Genomic DNA, 25801 nt, shown 5'->3' with positions numbered 1-25801 from the left:
CCACAGTCTTCTCCGCCAGGGGAGTCCTCTCCCCCACGGCCTGCCGCAACCTTGCTCTCGCCACAGATGCCCCCGCTGTTAGATCTGAAGTCGGGCTGGGGCTACCCAACCTTTCCCCTCCACAGGGTTCGTGAGGGTTCTCTCTCCTGAGCCATATGGCGTTTCACTGGAGTTAAAGACAGCTCCTCGCTCCCTCTTCACAACAAGTTGGCGCTACCCTATAAGTGGAGCCAGCTCATCCCCCACCTACTTTGCTGCGAATTGGCCGATAACTCCCCAATCTATAGCCTTTTCCTTGTCTTTACTATCTCTCCCTCCTCCCTCCTTTTCATCGTGGTTGTGTTTTGCCTCCAAGTAGACTCCACGTTTCATACTACAAATGGCAAGAACCAGAGGCCCCATCAAGATGGACAATGCCAGAGCCATGCCCCACCCCCGACTATACCCTGCAGGTGCAACGGACAAGGCGGTCATTTGAGGAGGTTAAAAGACCACTGCGCAATAAACATTTAAAGTACATGCTGGTGTTCCAATCGAAGCTGTGAGTAATCCTGGGAGGAATATCATGGCTGTCCAGGTGTCGGGTGAGGATATAGGCTGTTAAATCGGAGTGCAATTATTTGCGGCGGAATTGACCTTAGTCAATTTCGCCACTAATCGATTTGTACTTCTGGCGAACAACCCAAAATGTACATTTCACCAACCCCACACCCTCTTCCCTACTTACCTGCTTGCTAGCCACTGCATCTCTCCATTGCAACCCTGCAGCCTCAGATCGGTTCCTCTAATGCTGGCCGGATCAGACGCTGCAGGGTGCCTTTTTTCTTTTTTTCAGTCCCCCGCCTCCAATTTTGAGGAAGCGAGGGACAACCCCACAACACCAAAGCCCAACAATACGAACATGGGGAGCGGGGGACACGCCTGCAACCCCGCGCCACGTTAGGTATTTTTCAAAATCTATCGAATGATACTGGCCGAAATCAGTCAAATTGTACTATTTGATCAATTCTGATCGGTCAAAATGGGTAGTTCCGCCAGGTGAGGCATGGGAATGGCTGGAGAACAGAAGAAAACAGATAGGGAGGGCTAAAAGAACAGGCAGCATAGGGGCCAGCAAAAGGCAAAAGGCAGCCAGTGGAACAAAAGAGGAGCTGACTAAGGCGCCGAAAGGAAGTGACCCCAATGACTACACGTTCAAGGTGGGCACAGATGGTATGATTAGCAGAATTGCTAATGCTGTGTTCAGAGATCCCGTCTGGAGGCTCCAGCTCCTCCTCATCTATGCCGCTTTGCCGCTATGCGCAGTCACAGGCATTGCTCCCATCAAACAAAGTATATTAGGGGGTTGGTGCATCCTCTGTGCCCTCCTCTACCCATGCAGCCTTTGTCAGGCTTCACTCAGCTGCTCTGGGCCTGGTGATGCCAGATTTATGTGTATTCTTGTTCTCTGCCTCTCGTGTCGCCCGTTCACACGTTCCTGTGCCTCCCTCTTGGCACAGGTGGTCTCCTTTTGATGCCCTCCTATTCTGGGGCATTTGCTTGGGTTTGTATCTTTCTGTATCATTGCAGGGCAGATACATTTTGGAGAATCGGAGGGTAGGGTTGGGTGCCATTAAGCTAGGTGGTCATTATTCCCTGTGCCCCCTTGTGGTTTCTGGATAGACAGAAACACCCACCCCTCAAGCACTCTCTTGTGCACCCTCTGCTCAAGAAAACCTCTGCCGACCCCTCTTTTCCGGCAAACTATCGCCCAATCTCTATTAAATTGGAGAAGTTGGCTATCTATCAGCTCACCCTCCACACTGAATCTCTTGGTTGTCTCCATAACCATCCGTCTGGCTTTGGAGACCCAGAGGCACGGAATCTGCTCTTCTGAACTCGTATGAAGACCTGCTCTCAAATATTGACTCCAACTCTCCTGTCCTCTTTCTTCTTGACCTTTCTTCTGCTTTTGATACTGTAAACCACAACATCCTGATCTCCCGTCACTGTGAAACCCTAGCCATCACAGATCAGGCCCTGGCGTGGCTCGCCTCCTTTCTCTCTAACCGCCCTTCCCAGGTGGAACTTTGGTCCTTTCTTTTCTCTCTAACTCTCGCTACAAGTGATGTGCCGCAGGGATCTAACCTATCTCCTGGTTCTTCGATGTCTTCATGGCCTCCTTGGCCCATAGGATCTCCACGTTCACCTCTACCTTTCAGTGTTATGCAGTTGACGCTCAGCTCTCTTTCAGGCTACCCTTGCCCTCCTCCTTGCTAATTCCCGACTGTCCGCAATTCAGTCTTGGTGTGCTGCTAATGATCTCTGCCTCAATGCCAGTAAAACCGAGATCATCCTTATTGGGGCCCCTGCTTCCGCTTTCCCTCTTTCACTTTGGCAGGTCGCCATTGGCCCTGCGTTCCCACCTGCTAGTGAGGCAAAAAATCTGGGGGTCATCTTCGACTCCACTCTCTCCTTCTCTTCTCACATCTCGGACATCTCTAACAAGGCCCACTACCAGCTGCACCTCCTCAGAGGTATTCTACCTTTTCTCACTTTCCCCCCAAAGGCTCACTGGCTCCAGAGCCCTGGTTACCTCTAGGCTCGACTACTGCAACAGCCTCTTTCTCAATCTTCCTACTTCTACTCCGTTCTCTACAACTCATCCAGATCAGAACCGCAAGACTTATCCTTGTCCTCAAGCTAAGGGACCACATCTCTCTGGCGTTGAAATCCCTCCACTGCCCCCCCAGGGCTGCAAGGATCAAGTTCAAAACCCTCTGCGTAGTCCACAAGGCTTTCTGGTGCCAGGGCCTGCACAATCTATAACGCTCTCTTCCTAAAAACACTCCTTCTAGAGCCCTCTGCTCATCCTCCAACTCTCTGCAGGTGAGCGTTTTTTCCAAACGAAGATTTGGGGGTAGATCTTTATCCTCTGTAGGTGCCTCCCTCTGGAACAACCTCCCTGTCTCTCTCTGTCTTGAGCCAGATCTCCTTAGGTTCCAGAAGCTCCTCAAGAACTTCCTCTTCTCTTCCTCTTTCTCTCTCCCTTGCTAACCTCCTTTCTCACCACGCCTACTTCCCTTCTCTATCTCCGCTCAGTTTTGCTGACTGGTCGCCTGGTGCCCCTCCAGAGACTCACAAGTCCCAGGCTCCCCTGCAAGTCTTTTCATTTGCCTCTGCACTCTGCTCAGCACTACTGCACTTCGGAATTCATTCCATAAGAAGGGTAACCTCTCTGCACTTAACCCAGGGCCCTGCTGGACTGAACACACTTGTTCCCCTCCCCCACCCTTGCACTCCTGTCTACGCACTTATATGACCTGAATGTATTAGGCCTAGTTCGCCAGGCCTAGTACAGTAATAGTTTTGTTCTGTATGTTTTCCCTACGCCCCCCCCCCATCCCCTCACTCTTTGTCATGCACTTGCACTATCAGAAACGTTGTTGGCCTAGTACGGTAGTATGGAATGTTTGTTCTTCTCCATTCTCCCCTCCACCTCCCGCCTTTCTCTCCTTCCGTCTTGTCTTGCACTAGTAGTAATGCCTTCAGGCCTAGTATGCTAGTCACGTTTTGTTAGATCTTTCGGAAACTTCAAGGCCTAAGAATGTCTTCTGTATTCCCTTGTTCCCTTTCCGCCTTGAAGCATGTAAAAGCGCTTTACAAATGTACAGTTACAGACTGGATTCTTTCTTTCGCAATGGGGTAAACGAAGAACTTTTCCTACGTTGCTTTTTGTGAATCATCATGTTGATAATGTTATATACCCAGTTGATGTTGTATCTCTTATCTTCACTGCTGGTAATATTGCCTTTATTTTGTCACTACACAACTACTTTAAGAACATGTTGATATACTTGTTTAAGGGGACTGTTTCCAAAACTGCCATTATCTTAAGTGTACCCAAGAGTTGATGGCTGTCTTCACTACTCATGTAAATATATTTTTACATTGTTTCTGTGTTTTTACTACCATTCAGTTTGGAAAATACTGTACTTGCCTGTACGTTTTGGACTACAATCAGTGGTTTTGTTTATCCATTGTCTAGTTTTATCGATGCAGTGTACTACCCTTGCTTAGGATCATTGTAACTACCTTGGGCGGTAGCATCAAAAGATATGAGGGGACTTTATTGCTCCACACGGAGGCTACTAATCAAAAGAATATCGCCAATTACCAGTCTGTGCTAATTTACTGGTTTTTGCACTAACTGTAATTTTTACATGTTGCATCTACATTGTCCTTCTTTGATCAATATTGGCACACCTACATTGTCATGTTGTTATCTGTGTTAACTGTGACAGTACCAAAATGATGATTGATACCTGTTTTTAGCACAACCTATGGTATGAACCTTCATATGATCCCACATAAACTGTACCAATACATTCATTATTATGTTTATGTTTATTAAGTTTATGTCATGCCTGCGCCATGGGCGCATCCAATTACGCTCAATTTGGACTATATGTTTATCATTTATTTACAACACTCTTGGATCCATCTATATTTACTTTGGGAACTTTATTTCCCATTTGCGAGACTTTGGTGCTTTATTATTATTTCCAACAAACTACGCATACCATAATGCACCTGGCTACAAGCATCGATTCCTGGCTGTTCCTATTGGTTATCAAAGGAACTACACCCCCCAGAAGCCCTAGGGACTTGCCCTGCTTCCACCAGCCCAGGAACAGAAAGAGAGGTGGCTGATTGCCTGCAGGTGTGCTTCGCCAGGTGCAACCAATTAGCCTGCCCCTGTGCTGGGCTAGGCAGTATAAAGGCTGCTGCCTGCAGTGGCTCAGCCTCTTGCATCTGAGAGTCCTTCCTCCACCTTTTGCATCTTCCTACGGATCTTGTATGCTGCTTACCTTCACTCCTGCTTGGACCCTGCCTTGTTGCTTGCTCCACCCTGCTGCCTCCAGCCATAGCCTTCCAGGCTCCCTGCCTCACAGCCCTGCTCCTCTGGGCTCTCCACACTGCAGCTGATCACGCTCTGCTGCCTTCCAGTTTCCGCCCTTGCCCTGGCGGGCTCTCCACATTGCAGCCGATCACGCTCTGCTGCCTTCCAGCCTCCGCCCTTGCCCTGCCGGGCTCTCCACATTGCAGCCGATCACGTTCTGCTGCCTTCCAGCCTCCGCCCTTGCCCTGCGGACCCTCTACATTGCAGCTGATCACGCTCTGCTGCTTTCCAGCCTCAGCCCTTGTCCTCTGGGCTCCCTGCCCTGCAGCCTGCCTCACTCCGGCTGCCTTCAGCCCTTGTCTTCTGGGCTCCCTGCTCTGCAGCCTACCTCACTCTGGCTACCTACAGCCCTTGTCCTCTGGGCCTTCCTACTTTGCAGCTTATCACGCTCCGCTGCCTACTACCTACCTTTTCCGCTGGGTTCTCGGCCTAGCAGCCCTCTACAGTCCTCTGCTACCTTCTACGTTCAGCGGCCCTGTCCCTCAGGGTTCACTCCTTACTGCCCGGCCCTTACGGGATCCTTGCCGTGCAGTCTGCTTTACTCTGCTGCCCTAAGCCTTTTTCCTCTGGGCTTTCTACCTTACAGTCCTACTCCTGTGGGCTTACTCATTGCTTCCCTGCTCCTCTGAGCTCTCAACCTTGCTCCTTACTGTCCTCTGCTATCCTATCCTGTTACACGACTTTCCCTTCATTTCCTTCTGCTAGTTTGCTATCACCTCCTTTCCTGGATTTCTCTGTAGTATCTTCTCTTGTACTGTTTGTAGACCCTTTTGAACAGAGCTTGTCTGTTGGTTCCCATCAGTCAACCTCTGCCCCTTCCCTTGTCTCGTTTCTACATTACAGACATCCATAGCTGCTGTTCCAAGTCATGAGCAAACAGCGTGGGCCTCTGTTATAGCAAACTGTGCAGAAGGCTAGAGTATTTCCAAGGTTCGTGGAATACTCTTTTCCTATATCTGCATACACCCCAAGAGGGTATTCATTCTGTATCTTTTCCCTTGCTACTCTTGCCTACTCTTCGTTCTCTTTCCTTTCCACTGTGTGTGTTCTTGTCTATCCACTTTATTTGGCACAACCACCCAAACCCTTTCTGGGTGTCCTGTGCCACTCTTAATAGAGTGCCATACGTGACAGTTTATATAGCTCTTTAATCCAAAGCCCTTTACGATAAAACAAGATACAATAATGGAAGAAGCAAGTTAACAAACATGAGACAAACCAGCGTAACAATATGTAGAACAGTTTCCTTGGATATTGGAGATTAGGAAAAAAGTGCGAAGGAAGGGAGAGGGGGTAGAGAAGGAAGGGGAACAATATTCAATTGTGTGATATAAGGTCAAGTGGATGTGAGAGGAAGGGAAGGGGAGGCATGGGGACAGGGGAGAAGGAAGGAGAGAAGGTAGGAGGTCAAGAGGGGGAGTGGAGAAGAAGGGCTTTCAAGGAGGTGCAGAAGGAGGTGTATGTGGGGGTGAAGCGGATAGAGAGAGGTAAGAAGTTCCAATATAGGGGGGGCCAGGAGCTGAAGGGAGCGGAAGCGAGAAGCAGCACAAGGTGATGGGGGTACAGTAAGTAGAAAGAGGTCAGCGCAGCAGCGAGAGGAAGTGTAGAAAGAGAGTAGAGAAGAGAGACAGGGGGAGCAAGGTCATGGAGAGATTTGAAGATCAAACAGAGAAATTGAAATTTAAGTTGGGAGGGGAAGGGAAGCCAGCCACATTGAGAGAGTGAGGAGGAAATAGTCGCGAGGGCTGAGGACGCAGAGTGTACCTATGGAGGAGTGGTAGATGGATTTGAGGGGGGTCAGATGAGAGGCTGGGAGTCCAAAGAAGAGAGAGGAACAGTAGAAGAGATGGGAGATGAGGGAAGAGATTAATAGTTTAGAAGCGCGGAAGGTGAGGGAGGACCGGATCTTGCAGATGTTGTAGAGATGGTGATGACAGGAACGAGAGGTGAGAGAGATGTGGTGGGAGAAGGAAAGGGAGGAGTCAAAGTGGATATCAAGATTGCGAGCATAGGTGGAGATAGGGTGATAGGAAGGAGGTAGTGGATAGGAGGAGGAGGGGTAGGGGAAAGAGTGTTAGAAGGAAAGAAGAGGACTTCCATTTTCTGTGTTAAGGGAGAGAAAATGGGATGACGTCCAGTTTTTTTTATAGCTAAAAGGCAGGAAGATGGGGAGTGATGAAGGTCAGGATTGAAAGAGGAGAAGGAGAGAAAGAGCTGGGTGTCATCAGCGTAGAAGTGGTGGGAAAGGCTGAAGGAAGAGATGATGGGAGCGAGAAGGGAGGTATAAAGAGAGAATAGAAAAGGGCCTAGTACAGAGCATTGGGGGACACCGTAGTCCAACGGGATGCTGGATGAGGTGCGGCCACCCCGCGCGACAGTGTAGGACCGATTGGAGAGGTAAGAAGAAAGCCAGGTGAGGACAGAGCCTTTGAAGCCAAAAGGGGAAAGAGTACTGAGGAGTAAGGGGTGATCAACGGTATCAAAGGCAGCGGACAGGTCAAGGAGGATGAGGATAGAGGGTTTCTTAGCGTAGCGAGCAGTAAGGAGGGAATTGAGCATGGAAGTAAGAGCAGTCTCTGTGGAGCGTTTAGGGCGGAATCCAGATTGAGAGGGAGGAAGGAGAGAGTGAGTTTTTACAAAAGCTGAGAGTTGAGAGTAGGCTAGGCGCCCAAGGAGCTTAGAAAGGGAGGGGAGAAGTGGGATTTGGCGAAAGTTAGAAGTGAGAAGAGGGTTAGTAGAGGGTTTCTTTAGAATGGGAATAATAGTGGCATGTTTGAATGCAGAAGGAAAGGTGGCGGTGGAGAGGCAGGTGTTAAAGAAAGTGGTTAGGTAGAGAATGAGGTTGGGGTACATTTTAGGAATGAGAGGGGTGGGAAGGGGATCAGAGGGGGCAGCAGTAGGGTGAGATTTGGACAGGAGAAGGGAGACGCAAGATGGAGTGACAGGAGAGAAGATGGACATGCAAGCGGAGAAGTTGGAAATGCGAGCAGGGGTAAGGGAGGAGGAGGTGGGGGGAGGAGCATAGGAGGGGGAAAGTAGAATATGTTGGCGTAGGGATTGAATTTTGGATGAGAAAAAGTTTGCAAAGTCAGAGGGAGTGAGAGAAGAGTTGGCAGAGGGATCGGGAGTTGGAGGGGAGAGGAGGCGAGAGAGGGTTTGGAATATTCGACGGGGTGGGAGGCTTGTGAGTAGAGAGGGTTAGAGTAGTAGGAGCATTTAGCTGATTTAAGGCTGGAGTCATTTAGGGAGTGATATGAAAAATGGGTAGATTGGTTAGTCAGAGACAGGGATTTGATCCAACATCGTTCAAGGCGACGAAGAAGACGACACATTGACAGGGGATAGCCAGGGTTGGGAAGGTTTGCGAGAAGGGTGGATGGGAGTAAGTGGATAAAGATTATTGAGACTGGTGGAGATAGTGGAAGACAGTGAGGAGAGGGCGTTGTTGGCCGAGAGAGAAGAAAAGTTGGAGAGAGGTGGAAGGGCAGAGGAGCAGGAGTTGAGGAAGAGTGAAGGGTTGAAGTTGCGGAGGTCACGACGAAAGGAGGGTGGAGAGGGAGAGGGCTTGGACGGAGAGGGAGGTGGGTGGCTAAGGGAGAAGAAGAGTAAGGCATGGTCAGAGAGATGATTGGTCAGAGAAGAAACAGGTGAGGAGGAGTAGGTTGAGGTAAAGATAAGGTCAAGGGTGGAACCAGAGGAGTGGGTTAGAGGAGTAGTGATTGGAGAGAGGAGATAAGAGTCGAGAATGGAGAGGAGAGGGGATGTTCGAGAGTGGTTGGAGAGGGGAAGGTGGAAATCACTGAGGACTGTGAGAGGGGTGGGGAAGGGGAGATGAGCAGTATATACTAATGCCAGATGAAACACAATGCGACTACATGGCCACGATGACATTACAAGCTGCGCCCATTTATTAATCCGAAAATGCACACAAAACCGTATGCATTACCTCCACAGTGTTCGATTATGAACGCTGACTTTTTCTTTGGAAAACTTGTCTTTTTTTGTCAAAAAAAGGTGAGCCCTGTGCAATTTTTCTTTCCTAAAACCCTTTTCAGCTATCTTCTTAATGAATTTACTATCTCAGTTGTTATAGGGAACTATATCGTTCAGACTCAACCTTACCTTAAGTACTCGAAAGCATGCTAGATAAGGTATATTATTTTTGTATTTCTTTACGTGTTTTTCTTTAGAAGTGTCCATGGTTCTCATTTAATTTTCTCTTAATATTTCACTACGTAAATATATGCACACAGCACGGACCCTGAATTAGCTACAAGTACTATTTGTATTGTTCATCTATAGGTATAATCCGGCAGTGACATAGGTGCCTGTTAGGCAGAATTATATGCAGTACCCTTTGGGAACACCACACACAATTAAGACTACAAGTGACAGTACAATTTCCCCTTCGGTAGCAGTAGCAGAGCAGCCAGACTTATCTCAAGAGTAAGTGAGCAGTATCAAATAGTTACACAAAGGACAGCAATTACTATGATTCAGGCAAACACTGACTCAAGGTTTTCAAGTAAAAGAATAAACATTTATTTCACTCTTCAGTTGTATAACATTACACCTTTCTAAGCAGTTTTAAAATCACACTTTTAATACACCACACCACTTCCCTTAAATTCCAGACAAGTTAAGCTCACAAAATGAAGTGGGAGCAAAATGGCACTCCAGCAATTTAAAAGGGAGGTAAAGACAAAAGTGAACAGAAATGAATCCACACCAACAGGTAATTACTCTGGGCAAGCGAACAAGAGAGACTACAGTGATAAAAATCAGATAGAAAAGGCGTAGGGCCAAAGTCAATGGTTCAAAGTATTTTGCTCAAAATAATACAGTTCAGGGTAGTTTGCGGTAAAGTTTGTGGCACTGTTTCTGGATGAGATTGGGTGGTAGAAAAGTTAGTTCAAAGAGAAGAGAAGGACAGGCCCTCGGATTGGAGAAAGATTTCAAACGCTTTCACCGCAGCTGAACGAAACGCACAACCGGATTTGCACAGTACCTTAAAACGGAGAGGGGGCTGTAGCTGAGGCAGACGTTCCTGGTAGTTCCTGCAGGCTCACTGTTCCTGAGGTGACTGTCGGACTGATCAGAAGTTGGAAGACTGGAGGGTCCTGCACTACCCAGGGAAGAAACGAGCAGCACTGCCAAACAACAAATAAAAAGTGCGCTCCTTAAAACCCAAGCAGGGTCTGACCTTCCTGGCTATCCGGCCCACTGTAGCTCTGTACAGAGAATTCGACCATAGGAGGGGTCCTGGCTTGCAGTTTGGGTGAACTGGTTGGTCCCACCAGCTCAAGGGAAGAAGTTTCCTGGAGGATCTTCTCTGTCGTCGGATTCTGGATATTTGTACCTGCAGCAGGGCTTTACCGGGCGGTTCAGTCGTTGTAGGGGTCCTCTTCTTCCAGTTCCTCGTTGGTTCTTTTGTTCCAGTGGCGACTCTGCTCTTCCAGTCCCAGAGACCTGCTTTTTATGCAGTCTCCCCACATTCATACAGCCTTGCTGTCAATCACACAGCAGGGCGGCTGGCCTGGCAAGGCCCTTAGCCAATCAGACAAGAGTGCGACTTGGGTTACCAAGGGAACCCATGGCAGTGGTCCTAAAACCCCTCCCTCACATCCTGCCTACCCAGACTCTCAGGCGCCTAAAGGAGGGCTTCTGTGCAGAAGCCCGCGAAAAAGCAATGAACAAAGGGACCAAACCTGGTTTGGCGCACAGAGTAAAACGCGAGAAAGACTTTAACAAAAAGAATGGGGAATAAACCCGGCCGGAGCCAAAATAAAATGTATTTGGTCAAGTTGGTTTATGTTAGAGGCTAATATAATAGCCTGAAACATTACCACGTTTATATAAGATAATCACGGTAGGAAAGGAAGGGAAGATACCGCTGCCACCAGCCAAGTCTTAATGTAAAGGGAGCGAAACAATGCTCCAAGAGGCACAGACAAAAAGGGATAAGAATGAACCCTTTCCAATACTGCATGAAAGATGGGGTGTACTGGGTCTGTGGTAAAAGTGACTAAATAAAGTTAATGGCAACTTTATCTTTTCTGGGGGACAGTAGTCCGCCCCGGAAAATGGAGTCGGTGGGAAGTCTAAAAGACAACCATGTGTCACTGCACTGAAGGTGCTGTGTAACACACATGGAGGAATATGGTGCCATGGAGTAGGTGAGGCTCCAGTGTCCAAGATCACGCAAAAAGTTGAAATACACATAGCAAAACACATGTAAGAGTGGGAAAAAAGGTTCACACTCTTACCAGGTGAAAAAAAATAAATCCTAGAAATCCAGCAAAGCTGCTGACGGGACTCTTTTGTATAAGGGAAATCAACCATTTATGAGTATTCTTGCTAACAGTGCCTCAGTAGACAGGTATTCCCCGATAAATCAGAAATGCATCGGTTCCTGATTCTGCTACTTAAGTTGTAAAGAGGCACGGTTTACGCCATTAAAGAATGTCACCAAAAAGATGAAAGAGCATCTCTTTATTCTTTGATGATGTCTGTACAATGTCTTGATTACGTGCAATTGTAATGCAGTAGTTTTAATTACAAGGAGTCATCAGATCTGATGATGAATATCATCAGCTAGTTAAATTATTATATTTTCCTGGCACAGTGCACCCCAGGCCTCAGGTAGACACCATATATTGGTTTAGAAATTGTTTTGGGAATTTAGTGGTGCCTGCTCACACAACCAATCCATCATGCATTTCTCTGCCAGATGCCAGGGGACCAGACTCCTATAAAGCGTAAATACCTGAGGGGGAACTGTACTCTGCTCCACCTCTTGCCCCCCCGATACCCCCAATCCTGACTCCTGGGGGTGCCAATCAAACTGGCCAGCTGGGGACTCGCCTATCTTGTGGAAAACCCTAAAACCTCAGGATAAGATTGAGGAAAGAGTTTTGGAACCCCTGGAAACCTGCAACAGAGGACTAATTAAGAGAACCTGGCCCCAGGACATTTGCTGCCTCCACCCTAATTAGTTTAGTTGGTGAAGGCAAGTGTTTTTGTTGTTGTTTTGGCCATGGTCCTATTAGGGAGCACAGGGGGAACAGGGACCCCTCCTGACCTGGGTTGGCAGGGTGTATGCCAGAGGCACACCTACCCCAAAGGTGGAGGGAGGGTTTAGGAGGGGCATCACTGCCCCCCTTAGTATGCATTGTAAATGTCCGCTGGTCCCTCTGTCCCTTCCACAATGCTTCTGTGCCTCTTTCTAGCCAGAGTTCTCTTTTGTGTTTTTCAGTACTGCAACTCCCAGAATGCTCTTGAGCACAACCAAACGAACCCGGACCGGAACTGGAGGAATGGAATCGAGACCAGAAATGGAATGGACTCTGAATTTTCTTGCCAAGCATTGATGACACCCAAAACGCAACCTACCTCCCATAGATTGACCCCATGGGAATGGTGGGGCAGCAAAAAACAACCTGAGCGTGAGAAGAGACTAAAGGGGAACTGGGGAAACCTAGACATCATTTCAAAACGAATTGGAAGCAAAACTCTCCAGCACATGAAGAAAGCCACGAGGAAAACCAGCAGCCTGAGCACCTGGCTTTTACCCTGCAAATTAGGATTGAAAAGGGATGGAGCTAAAGGCCTATTTGAAGCTTTCAAAGGACAGCTTAGCCAGAGATTGGCCAAGGGGTGCATGTGACCATTCGGACCAGTGGGAGATGGGACAAATGTTAGGAGGGGTAAGGCTGAGCTATACAAGCCCAGCCAGCACAGAGGATAATGAAAGGTGTTTGAGTGAGATCAGGTAGAGCAGTGGTGGAGGTGAGAGATAGCAGGGGATATGCAAAGGGCAATTTATATAGTGTCTGAGAGTAAATTGCAAAGGATGTGTAACAGGAGAGTGAAATGTGGTAGGAGTAGTAGTGGGGAAGGTGGAGAGAAGGAAGATGGTAGTTGGGAGAAACATGCGAAGAGAGTGTGTAAGATCAGGAGATGGAAGTAGACTGGTTATTGGGGAAGAGAGGTGAGAGAATAGGGGTACCTGTAGAGAGAGAGAAAGAGAGCGAGAGAGAGGCACAAGAAAGAGGAGAGGAGATAGGTGCAGGTAGTGTCAGGGTGGCAGAAGGGTGGGAAGAGGAAATGTAGAGCAGATAGGAGAGTGGAAGGGAAGGGAAGAGAAGTGAGGAGAGAAGGAAAGCGGAACATGTAGAGGGAGATGAGGAAGATCACAGAGGGAAGAGAAACAGAGGGAGGGAGAGAGCGGAAGAGAGGGGGGAGAGAGAGAGAGAGAGAGCGAACGAACGAACGAGGGGGAGAGAAGAAAGAGACCCCCACCCCATAGGGGTTTCCTGGCCTTAAAGTATATCAAAGATCTGGGGGCTAGGGATACCTGCCTTTGGGTGGTCAAAGTCCACATGGAGATTCAGAGAGCCATAGGTTCCACTTTGTATTTGTATTTGTATTTTATTATTTATATAGCATCAACCCTCCTGCAGTTCCCACACCAAGGTGTTAACATTTTTATTAGAACACTTTAAATCTAGACTGTTTGAGGATTTCTGAGGCCATCTGTGACACCATAGTTTGTATAGGTACCCTCAGTAACATTTGGTTTGGCAAAGAAGTTTGGTTTTGTTGGTCAATTGATCACAACACCTTGTGTGACATCTACAAAATGACAGTGGCAAATGAAAGCACGTGCAATGTAAAACCAGCTATTTTCCTTATTGCATGAGCAGGCCAGACATATTAACGCATCAACATTTGGCCATGACTGCCATTTTGTTGCAACCGCGTACACCAAGTAGTGGGAGACTAGTGCCACAACCACACAATTCTCTGCAGCCACGGCATTCGTGTTCTTACTCATTTGTGTTCATATGTTAAACTGACATGACAGGGATGAAGAGGATGAGATACGGTTGTCCGGGCCAAATGCTGATCTATATTGTCATTTAATTTTGGAAGATTTAGATGTATCACCCACACACCACCAAGGGTACCTTCTGAACACTGGAGAGAAGTGTGAGGATTTCTAGCATTCAAACCATGTTAAATGTAAGGTTGGCGGATGGTTCAGGGCCCCGGATTGAACATGGTTTAACCTAGTCTGCATTGTTCCTGTTGGTATAGGCCTTAACCAGCTCTTACCTATCTTTAAGTATGCATGGTACCCTTCCAGCTGAGCATGAGGCTGGAAACTGATCAGGGGTTAACCGAGGAAGGAGTTCATGAAAGCTTAGGCACATTGAGAAGTGATCATAGAGCATACATGGACCCTGCGGCTAGTCAGCATGCAAGACCAATGTAATGGGAAAAGATGCATGTTTGGGAACCCTACAATAGAAACCGAATTTCCAAAATTCGGAAAGCCCTAAAAGGGCAGTTATAGTTAAGTTAAAGCTTGAGACTACATAAAATCTCCATGTTCCAGTACTGACAGACCCACAATTTGTGCGCTCCTAAATAATAGTGCTATATAAATTCATGTTTACAAAACATGGTACAGGGGCAGATGGAATATGCTGATCTGCAGCCAATTGTCAATCATTGAGAAAAGTTCTCAGTGTTAATACCTCTCTTTTCTTCTAATCTCTAGAATATTGACAAACTAGATCCACGTGGCAGGACCCCTCTGCATCTTGCTGTGTCTTTGGGTCACTTGGAGTCTGCCAGAGTCCTCCTTAAAAACAAAGCAAATGTTACAATAGAAAATCTACAAGGCTGGAGCGGTAAGCATGTATTTTTTGATTCCTAGCAAATATTTTAAGCTAGAAATGCTGTACCTTGAATGCTTACTCAAACTTATAATCGCAGGTATGTGTAGTTTATATGCTTCCTCACAAATGTGTGTAACCCAAGTGTTTAATCCCTTAAGAGGCCATTGCTCGGACTAGGCCTATTATAGGTGGGTAGTTGTTGTAATACAAAACAAGATTAGCAAAACATGAAGGCGCTTTAACTACTATGCTCCGTTTTGGAAAGACATGGAAATGGGAGAATCCCATTCAAGTACAGTTCTTTACATTGAGATTTGTAATTTTGGCTGATCCTCGATGCGCAACCGTTATCTCAAAAAGTAGCCCTGAACCACTGATTCCAGCCCCCTCCCTCAACCCCCCATCGGCAGTAGGCTTGAAAACACACTAACTGCACCTCTCCATTCTCTCCACAGTGTGGTCCTAGTTACAAATCAAATTGCTTATGACCAGGTTTCGGCCATGCCCAACTTGTTGAATTACTCAATGTTCCGCAGAGAAGGCACTGAATGCCATCCCACAGGACTGAGCTGAGTACATGGCGACATATAGTGACATACTGTGCTGAAGCTTATGGAGCCGTGTATGGGGTTCATGTCACAGCTTTGGTAGCAGAGGGTATCTGTTGCCGCTTGCACATACAGTAGCGGACCTTTCATTTGCTACAATTAGAACACCCTGGTTTATTGAAATGCCCAAATACGAAATGGAGCATAAAACCTATAACTAACTACTGTACATTTTGTTTATTTCTGAAGCAGTTAGCCTCCTGGCTTGGGATGTCAGATGAATCTCCTCCTACAGTAGTTCGGAGCCCTTGATGACCGGTCTTGTTTTTTATTTTCCTTCTGCACAAAGTATGACTACACGCATCATAGTGCATTTTTCATAGATGAAAATAATTTGAGTATTTGATTCACATCCAATAGTGATTTTTCTTTTTTTTATATATTAGAAATGTACAAAAATCAATACAATTATTCAATTCATGCAGTGTATTATACATAAAACATTTAAGAAAAGCAGATCATGGAAATGAAGTAGACTCAAAGCTGCATACCACATTTTAAGTGCGACCATAATGGCTAATATGTTGTTACCAGATAGTATTTCATGCCATTTTTCTTCGGTCACTTCACCATTTTTCGTTTGTAAGTTGCCCATATATCGGAATCTAATGTCCGCTGAACCAATACTTTGTAATAAAAAAATGTTTCATTGTTTCAACGGTGCCCGCAATGGCACACATCCTGCATGTCCTGTCAGTTCTTTGAGTTCAGGCCATTCCTCTTAGTACCTCTGATGTGGTGGATAAGTTAAATGTGAGGCGTATGTAATCACGTCTCATGAAGGGACTTGGGAATTGCATGATCGGTTTTGAAATCACGTTAATTCTCAAAATGTGTAATATATAGTCCCGTGGTTGAGCCTAAATACATAAATCAGTAAGATCCTGTCTGTAATCTAGTTCTCTAAGCCCAGGGCCAACCATTGTTTTTACATGTTTGGCAAGGTATTCAGTAGGATTAATATTAAACAATCTGATCGTTTCATTGGAAATGTTCCATAATTTTGCCAATGTGGTGTTATTATCCAACGGTGCTTGATTTGTTATTACTTCTTTAATATAATATTGTAAATTGCCTGGTGTAGCTTACAATATCCTGATATAGGCATTGAGCATCCTGTGCTTCACCCTCCTACTCTGCTGAGTTAGTTCAAGCCCTTCTTTTATATGTTCAACCGGATTGGAGTTGGGTAGTTTAAGTACATTTTTAAAGCATTTACTTTCCAGTTATCGATGGAGTTCAAATGTCATGGGGACAAAATTTCACTACTAGTAGCGGCCGTGTAGTTATGGTTAAGTTGCTAAATCCATAAGAAGACCACTTTTTCGGCAGCTTATAACTTCACTCCGCCTGGCCCGCTCTGACTTTTTCTGGCACGTTTGATGAGGTTTCGTGCGTGGGGTCCCAAAAAAGGTTTTTCTCCATAGACTGTATGGGCAAAAACTTTGCACACGGTTACAGCTCCAACGGCGGTACGGATTTTCACCAAATTTACTGCAGGAGCAGCGGCTTTATTCCGTAAGCATGCTTTTGTGTGTTTGGTGGAAATCCGAGCAGTACTTTTGTTGCAAAGAACTGAAATGTAAGTCTAAAAAAATTAGTGCTATCTGGCTCCGCTCTGCGGACCCATTTCCCTGTTCGCTCCACGGACAGAAGTCTCATTGGCTTGCAGTACGCCCTGATTTCGGCAAAGTTTGGACGCGGCCGGTGGTTGGCTGGAGGGAAGCATGCTGTGCGTCAAAGTGTTTTGGAAACGCCGCCATGGTGTATCGGAGGACAGTGCTGCGCCGAAAGGGACTGAAAAACATAACGTACAGCATGTGGTAATGGGAAGAAGGGATGGAAATGGTGGGGGAGAAAGAAGTGGAAAATATGATATATTTGTTCATGTCGAAGATGATGGTGGTGTGCGAGTGGTGTACGCGAGCACTGCTGCAATTTTGCCATGCCGGAAGGGGTTGCAAAAAATGGTTTGCGGGATTCGGTGGGTGAAGGAGGGGACGAAAAGGATGGTGGAGGGAAAAGTGGAAGATATGATAGATTTGTTTAGGTCAAAGAAGACAGTGGAGTGCTAGAGGTGTATGCGAGCAATGCAGCAATTTGCGGGTAGCGCCTCATGCGACAACCTTCTGTGGCGACTGCATGGACACTCCATTGGGAACGCGAACTGCATTGCAGATGATGCAAAGAAATTGACTGTGTTGTGCTGTTGCCTAGGGGTGCCGGTGATTATGTTGACTTTGTGGGTGTCATGACCGCTGTCTCCAAGGAGTCAGACCCAGCCCAACATCCTTGGAAGCAGGGTCACAACTTCCATTCCAGGCACCAGCCGGTCCCCACAGGGGCCTTTTGGACCTTGTCCTGGCGCCAGTGGCGCCAGGCTCATAAGGGAACCCAGTCCCGGCACAGGAAGCGCCGGGCTCATATTGAGAGGAATGGTGCTTGGGTGGACCTACCTGCTGCAGACCATGCTGCTCACTTACTTGTAGGATGATATCCTCATCCATTCCTGGCTGGAACTACTTTACCTTCTGGGTGTGGCCAGCACCACTCCCTGGGACTGGATACTGGAACTGTTCTGGAAGCTGGAACTTCTTTCTTGTCTGGGCGAGGCTGTGGAAGGAGACACCTAAGCACTCCAGTGGCCTATTTAAACCACACCCGATCAGTGCAACGTGCTTCGCGTTATTCTGCACTAGCAGCAGGACGCTCACCGTGTCAGCTCCAGAGAATCTTCAGCTTCTGCATCTGTGAATAAGAAATCTTCAGTCTTACCTCCCGGAAGATCAGTCTTCAGTCTTCAGCAGCGTCTGAAAGAGAACAAGGACACCAGGTTAGGACAAGACAAAACCAGCGCAGCACTTACCTCGTCCATCGGAGCATCCTGAGGCCGCGTGCCGCACTCTTCATACTCTGGCAATCCTGCGGAAACAAAGGACATTGGTTAGTGAACCTCCGTGATTATTCTGCTTACCTGTGCCACGTACGCCTCGATCTTCGTCAGGCGCTGTTGTCCGCACCTGCTAAAACAAGAAGGACATCATTAGGGGCACAGTACGCCATCACTACTCACGTGCCTTCTAGCTGTCATCGGCTTACCCATTCTCCGGCACGTACCTCGGCGTCCATCTCCACGCCGACTGCTACGGCTACCTGAAAAAGGGAAAAGAGACATTAAGAAGTGCATTTAACTTCGAAAGGGAAAAGAGACATTAAAAAGTGCATTTAACTTCGAATAACATTCTTTTACTTACGTGCCTTCACGAGCTCCGGCATTCTTCTCGCTTACCTTATCTACATACCGGACCAGCAATGGCGAGAGACATTTAAGGGGTCATATAAATACAACTCCATATTCAAGCAATCACCGTTCGTGCAGCTAACGACGGCCTTGCTCCCTGACTTCATCCTCTGCAATCAAGGGGCTGGGCAATTAACCAGTGAAGCAACTGGCATCAGCACCCCTGCACAGACGCAGGATGGAGAGCTCCGCTTTCACCTATATAAGGTGAGCATATTCAGCCTACGAGTAACGTGGGGAGTCCAGAAAAGGGGACGGTCAGATTGGCCAACCAGACATACATTAACCCCTTGTTCTCCTGCTTGCAGACACCTCACCCTCCAGGTCAAAATTACGGTAAGGAGAGGGTCTATCCAGGGTGTTACCAGAGGCCTGCGCGTGACCCTAGAAGACACTGAAATCTCCAAGCCCGGACCTGCGCCTCCGAGGGATTCAGGTGAGCGTTACAGTGGGATTCCATTGTGTTATGGCTCTGGGTTGGGCTGTCAGTGGCAGTGGTATGTTTGTGAAGTATGGTACGTGGCCAAATGTTCCCATGCATGCCTGCATTGCCCTGCAGTGGTTGTGGGCAAGGCCCATGCTTTTGGGTGCATGGGCGGAGGACATAGACCTCTGCTTGTACCCAAGAGCCTAGGGCTTGGGCACCAACCCCGCAATGCAATGCCTCCATGGATGGGAGAGCAGTGAGGCAATTTGCGGGTAGCTCATCAGGTGACTACCTTCCGTGCCGACTGCGTGGCCGCTCCCTTGGGAATGGGGACTGCATTGCAGATGATGTAAAGAAAGTGAGAATGGGTGACATTTCCACTTGGAAGGATGTTTTACCGGATCTACGTGATCCGACTGCAGCTGATTTTGCTGCGGCCGGAAAGTTTTCATGAGAAATGTACGTACCACAAAAGGTTTGTACATTTCTCATGCAACCACACGTTCAAAACACCTGCATACCCACACCCCCACCCACACCCACGACAACCCCCCCACCCACACCCCCAACATAAACATACCCTACTTACCTTTCCTTCACGCTGTGTCCCTGCGGCGCCACTTCCCTTTCACTTCCGTGATCGGGAACCGGCGCCGCTGGGTCCTTTTCTTTTTTTTTCGGGAGCTGCAGGGGTTTCCCCCACAACCCCCGCTCACTATACTCGGAAGTGAGAATGTTGCCTTGTTTGTGTCTCTTACTATACCCATACATAACTGTAGTCAGGAAAGCTACGTGGCGACATGTTCCCATGCATGTCTCTATTGCCTTGTAGTGATTGTGGGCAAGGCCTAGGCTTTTGGGGTGCATGGACGGAGGCCATAGGCCTCTGCATGTACCCAAGAGGCTAGGGCTTCTCCGGGAGGGCAGTAAGACATTGCCACACGGAAAGCTTTTTTTACCATCTCCGTTTTGCGATATGGACCTTTTACGCAGCTACTCATATATACTTCGTTGGCAGGTAGCTGCACAGGCGACTATCCTTTTTTGATGAGTGTAGGCAGCCTCCATTGGGGATGGGGAGTGAATTGGAGATAATATGAGGATATTTCCAGTCGGTGTACTATGTTGTGTTGTGCCTGCAAAGCCCCTACCTGTAGTCAGAAAGGCTACGTGGCCACATGTTCCCATGCATGGCTTTATTGCCTTCTAGTCAGTGTGTCCAAGGACTAGGCACTTGGGTGCATGGGAGGAGGCTGTAGGCCTCCGCATGTAACCAAGAACCTAGGCCTTGTGCACAATCCCCGCAACGGAATACAGCCATTTATGGGATCACTGTGATATTGGTATATGGATTTCACACATGGGTATAAGAGTGCATTCTCTTTGCTTTCGCTCATTTGGATGAGTTATTATAACCATACCTTCTGACATCCTACAGACTTTTAAATATGTCCTAAGGTACTCACGTTTGTAGATTCATTGTGGAGGACATGTTAGAGTGCTTACAGCAGCAGTGGCGAGACATGCCACTATTTGCCTTTGGAATGGTATGGCCGTGAACAGAACCTTGCTTCAAGGAGTGCAGGAAAACACTGGAACATGCATGGGAGCACTGTCATAATGGTATCTCGAGTGCACACATATGTAAACAGTGTGCATTTCATTTGCCTGCGCTAACTTCGGTAAGCTATTATAACCATACCTTGTTCCATCCCACGCACTTTTCAATATGTTTGTTTGTTTAGTTATTTGTATGTAGACACAGGTTTGAGGATCAGAATATATGGCTAATATTGGCTGTTGAAACCTTGGTCCTTGGCCCGAGCATTGGAGGACCGCTGAAAGATAAGTCCAATTGAGGCTGGAAAGAGCCTTGTGTATGTCAAGAGCTAAGAGCCCGGCCTTTTTAACTCGCCTGCTCTATAGACTAAATTGAGGGCTTTTCAGATGTTGAATGGTGGGTGGTAAAGCTGATTTATGCCAGGTGGACCAGGTTAGGCAAGACGGTCATTAACTGATTAGTGAGGATTTTTGTGTATATTTTAACATCATTATGTAGTCGGCTGGTATGAGTCAAGGAGTTTAGGATCCTTATTTAGTTTCAAGATTAGGATAGTGGAGGTTTCAAGCATGGTGGGTGTTGTTGGGCAGGTGTCTAAGAAAGAGTTATAGTCGGTTTAGGTGAGTGGAGATGATCTCACAGTAAGACTTGTAGAATTCGGAGGTACATCCGTCCGGTCCAAGGGTCGTTTTTTAAGAGATGTAACCACTTTAGTGCCAAGGACGAGGTATCTCGTCCTTGGAATTCCCTCCGGGTTGCCAAGGGTGAGATAGCTCGTCCTTTTAGGCACTCCGTATTGAGCGATCCCTGCAAAGCAGGTATCGCTCCAAACTGTAATCCAACCCCCGAGCTATGTGAGGGGAGGTCCCTCTTCATGGCCCGGGGGTTGGATCACCTTCAGTTTCACTTCGGTGTGCGTAATGTATGCTGACATGAAACTGAAAGTAAATTCACTGCGGCAGCCATTTTTGGCTGCCGCGGTGAAGAGAGAAGGTAGGATCCCTTCTCCCTCTCCCTTGATCTCAGGCTCTATTGCAAGCTGGAGATCGAGGGAGGTGTTGTTGGAAAGGGGAGACTCTTCCCCTTTCCAACGACACCTTGCATGAGATGTCCCCCTCCATTTGGGGTAGGGGGATAGGGCCACCCCCTTTACATTACAAAATTTCCCAGCAATTTAGGGTGCCCCTTAGCCCCCCGAAAATACTGCCTACCATTTTCCATTTTTTTCTTTGTTTACTGCCCCGAGGGTGCACAAAACCTACTGTCCCACCCACTGGGCGGCCTGTCCCACATTTTGTGGTGCCCCCCCCAAATGGAGGGGGGGCCAAGGGAAGTTGGGTAAACAAAGAAAAAAACTGAACATGGCTGGCTGCATTTTAGGGGGGCTGAAGGGCACCCTTAACAGGGGCACCCTTAACCGCAGGGACATTTTGTAATGGAAAGGGGGGTAGCCGTCTTCCCCCCCGCCCATAATGGAGTGGAGGCCATCACATGCAGCCCTCCCTGGGGGCAGATATCTGCTCCTAGGAAGGGACACCTGACCCCAGGTAGGGCTGCATTAGATTGCCCCCCTTATCTGCCCCCAAACAGGGCTGCATGAGATGCCCCCCCCATTTGGGTGGGCGAGGAGAGGGCCACCCCCTTTACATTACAAAATTCCTAGGAGCCCCAGGGAGGGGCTGCATGAGGTGCCCCCCCATCCATTTGGGGTGGGGGGCACTACAAAACGTGGGACAGGCCCCCCAGTGGATGGGCAGTAGTTTTTGGGCACCCTGGGGGCAGATTGGCACACGAATATGCCCATCTGGGCCAAGGGAAGTTGGGTAAACAAAGACAAAAATTGAAAATGGTAGGCTGCATTTTAGGGGAGGCTGAGGGGCACCCTAAATCGCCAGGGAATTTTGTAATGGAAAGTGGGATGGTCCTCCCCCTCACCCAAAATGGAGTAGGGGCCATCTCGTGCAGCCCTCCCTGGGGGAAGATATCTGCTCCTAGGAAGGGACACCTGACCCAGCAAGCTACGACCATCAAATAATAATTAGGTAGTCCTAGTGGTGTCTTGACAAATAAAAAGGGCCTATACTAAAAAAAAGAACTATTGCCAATCCTTACCACCAAGTTACAAAAACAGTGTGGGATAATGTTCACAAGAAAAGAAAGAAGTGTTCACAAATGATAAATCAGGATGTTATAGCCGGGGTCTCCCTTCCCCACGTTTTTAGCACAGGACTCTTGAGCACAGCACAATCCTGGGCTTCTCCAGTATGAGGCTACAGTTCCTTTCCACGATATCAGGACCTTCGGTGGTCAAGTCTCTTTTCTACAAAGTCTCTTGTCTCGAAGGCTCTGATGTATCAAAATTACAAAACAAAAGTTCCTTTCCGTATTCTTTTACGTTGGGTGATTACTCTTCACCCTTGGATCCCCCTCTTCTGGGCTCAGGCCCCTCTCGAATGTTAGCCTCCCTCTGTCGTGTTCACTAGATTTTGTCACTCTGAATATTTTCTCCAGCCATATTCACGAGTCTCAATCTCTTTTTAAACAATCTTTGACCGTGGACATCCCTCAGCCGCGTTCACTCTTGTCAACACAATGTTCACAGGGTTATCATGCTTCACCCCGTTTTGCAGGCATCCCTCAGCCGGGTTCACATTTGCCAGCTACACGGTTCACTTTGCTTTATCACAATGCAGGATTCACTTCCCTTCGCTTTCCTCCTGTTTATGGGTCAAAGACTTTTGATTGTATAAGGTGTTTTATTCCCTTGTATGACTACTTTGACCTCTTACGTCAGCTCTCCTAGGGCCTCCTGGTGTCTGTATTTTTAACAAAAGGGGACCAACCAGAGTCTTTCGAATAATGAGTGCCCACATGGTGCCGTACGACTCTGCAGCTGGTCTCTCTCTAGATTTTTAAAAGTTCTGTAACATACAAAGTCTTTGTTCTTAAATTCACATCATGTTGCCCTTTTGCAAATTTCGCTCAACACAGTTCGGTTTACTATTGGTTCTCCCTCCGACTCACCGGCTGTGATGTACGCTTGTCATTTCTTGTCTCTGGAGTCAAGGATGGTACCACGGTAGCAAGCGTTTCTCCCTGCCTTGGTTATCAGTGGAGGAGGGCCCAGTGCACCTTTGACATCTGTTAACCACATGCTAGCTGTTGTTGCCGGCATTATGATTCCTTTCACGTAGGCTTCGCAGGTCTGGGTTGAAAAGAGCAAGGGCACTTCCCTCCTTATCGTCCTTTTGGTTCTTGTTGCCTTTCACCTCCTTTTCAACTGCCGTCCTGGAATAGCTGTTCATCGTGCAGTGCGTCTTGCTCAAAGTGTGCTCTCGTGCTCCACCTTTTTTCCCTGTGGGGAAGGGAAAGTGCTGTCAGGTGTATGTAGTTATTGTCAATTGCCTGACTCTGCCTGACCCTTGTGTTGGGACATGTCATTTAAACGGCACTGGTGTTAGTCCCTTGTCTTTCATGTCTTGCGAAAGTTTTTGCGTTGGAAAAGGGGGGGGCAGGGTTTTGGAATATTCTACGTGGTAGGATGGGGAAAAGGTGTTGAAAGAAGAGGGATACTGTGTCTCACCTGTCATGGTATAGGAAAGTGTTAGTTTCGGAAAAGGGGTGGGGTTAGAACTTCTGAATATCCTACGGGGTAGGATGGGGAAAAGGTGTTATAAGGAAGGGGGATACCCCGTCTTTCGCGTCGGTGTCCCACTTCCTTCCCTGAGGGCCCTCATCCAGGTGATCCTCCCGCACTGGTCCACTTCCAGGAACTGGATCCAATAGCGATGGCCGTGTCCTGGCCACCTGGATGACAGATCCCCGGGGACTAGCAGGTGAGACACCTTCAGGTTTCTTACAGGAGGCAGACTGCCTCACTATCCAAACGGGCATCTTTCTTCCCGTTTGGATAGTGTAAGGAACTCATTGTGGCAACAGTAAAAACAGACACAAGTGATCACTCTTCAAGGGTGTTTATTAAACTGAAAATGCAGGGTAGAAAAACACATAACCTAAACCGAAATCTAAGATGGGAGCATGCTTCGACCAAAGTCAAAGTAAAAAAGGCCTATACTAAAAAAACTATTGCCAATTCCTTACAACCAATTACAGAAAGAGTGTGGTATTGGGTTTTCAATAAAGAAAGAAGAGTTCACAAATAATATGTCAGGATGTGATTGCCAGGGGTCTTCATTCCCCACGTTTTGAGCACGGGACAAGGTGGATCTCCTGAGCACAGCATACACTCAAGCTTTCCCAGCACAAGTCGACAGTTCTGTTCCAGCTGTCCGTTTCTTCGATGGTTGTCTCTTTTAACAAAAGTTTCTTGCCTTCGAGGGCCTGATATTTTCAACAAACAAACACAGAGTTCTGTTCCACGCATGGCTTTGGGTGATGGCTTCACCCATGGGTCCCCCTTTTCCGGGCGCAGACCCCTCACAAGTCATATTCAACAAAATCAATGAAACAGTTCTTTTCTCAATGAACTTTGGATGATGACTTTCCACCCCTGGATCTCCCACCTTCCGGCTCGGACCCCTTTTTGACGTTAGTCTCCCTCCTTCGGGTTCACTCCTGTCAGCACAATGCTCATGGAATTTCAGACTTCGTGCCTTCTTGTTACCATCCCTCCTTAGGGTTCACTCTTCCCTACCTTTGTAACACACTGTTCATGCTCTAATTTCACCAAGAGCGATTAATTTCCCTTTCTTTCATAAACATCTGTTGATCAAAGACTTTCGTCGGAACAGAGCATTTTACAAGACCCCTGTATGACCACTGTTACGCTAACCTGGTATCCACGGGGGCGCCACACGATACTGGATGGGGGTCTAAGCGCTATCCCGGACCCCTCTCTGCTTGGTTATATGCCAGACGTTGGGTAGCACCTATAACAGGAGAATGGAGGGTTAAGATACTGGTTCTGTGATGGGTGTACTCCCACCTCTCTCTGGTCCAAATCCCCTCTCTTGGGGTTATTGCTCACCTTAGGTTTTTGTGCGTTGAACTCTCCGTCCTGTGTCTTTGTGCAGGGGCGCGTTGTTGGTGCAGGCGTTCCTTGGACCTAGCTGCTTCACCGGTCTGAGTGCCCTTATGTCGGGTCCAGACCGGCTGTGACTCCGACTCTGCTTGCTGTCTTCCAGGTGAGTTATAATGTCTTTTCTGTATTTATTCTCTTTCTTTCTCTCAGTTTTCTCTGTCTTCTCAGCGTCTTGCTCCACTACGCTGTTCCCTAACAATGTCTCTTTTTGTTTTCACAGGGATGGTTGCGATCT

At 47.6% G+C, this 25801-nt stretch overlaps 1 protein-coding gene across 1 annotated transcript in view; it reads left to right on the top strand.

Annotated features, from left to right (window-relative positions):
• Positions 1–25801, top strand: part of ANKRD13A (ankyrin repeat domain 13A) — a 1258643-nt gene that overhangs the window by 156036 nt on the left and 1076806 nt on the right. The window contains exon 2 of the mRNA XM_069619390.1: positions 14508–14640. Within this exon, the coding sequence (XP_069475491.1) occupies positions 14508–14640 (133 nt within the window). The remainder of the gene's footprint in view (positions 1–14507; positions 14641–25801) is intronic.

This window comes from Ambystoma mexicanum, chromosome 10 (assembly GCF_040938575.1).
Source record: "Ambystoma mexicanum isolate Mex_15411 chromosome 10, UKY_AmexF1_1, whole genome shotgun sequence".
Taxonomy (NCBI): Eukaryota; Metazoa; Chordata; class Amphibia; order Caudata; family Ambystomatidae; genus Ambystoma; species Ambystoma mexicanum.
Note: the sequence above shows the minus strand (reverse complement) of the source record. Positions and strands in the feature narration are given on the sequence as shown.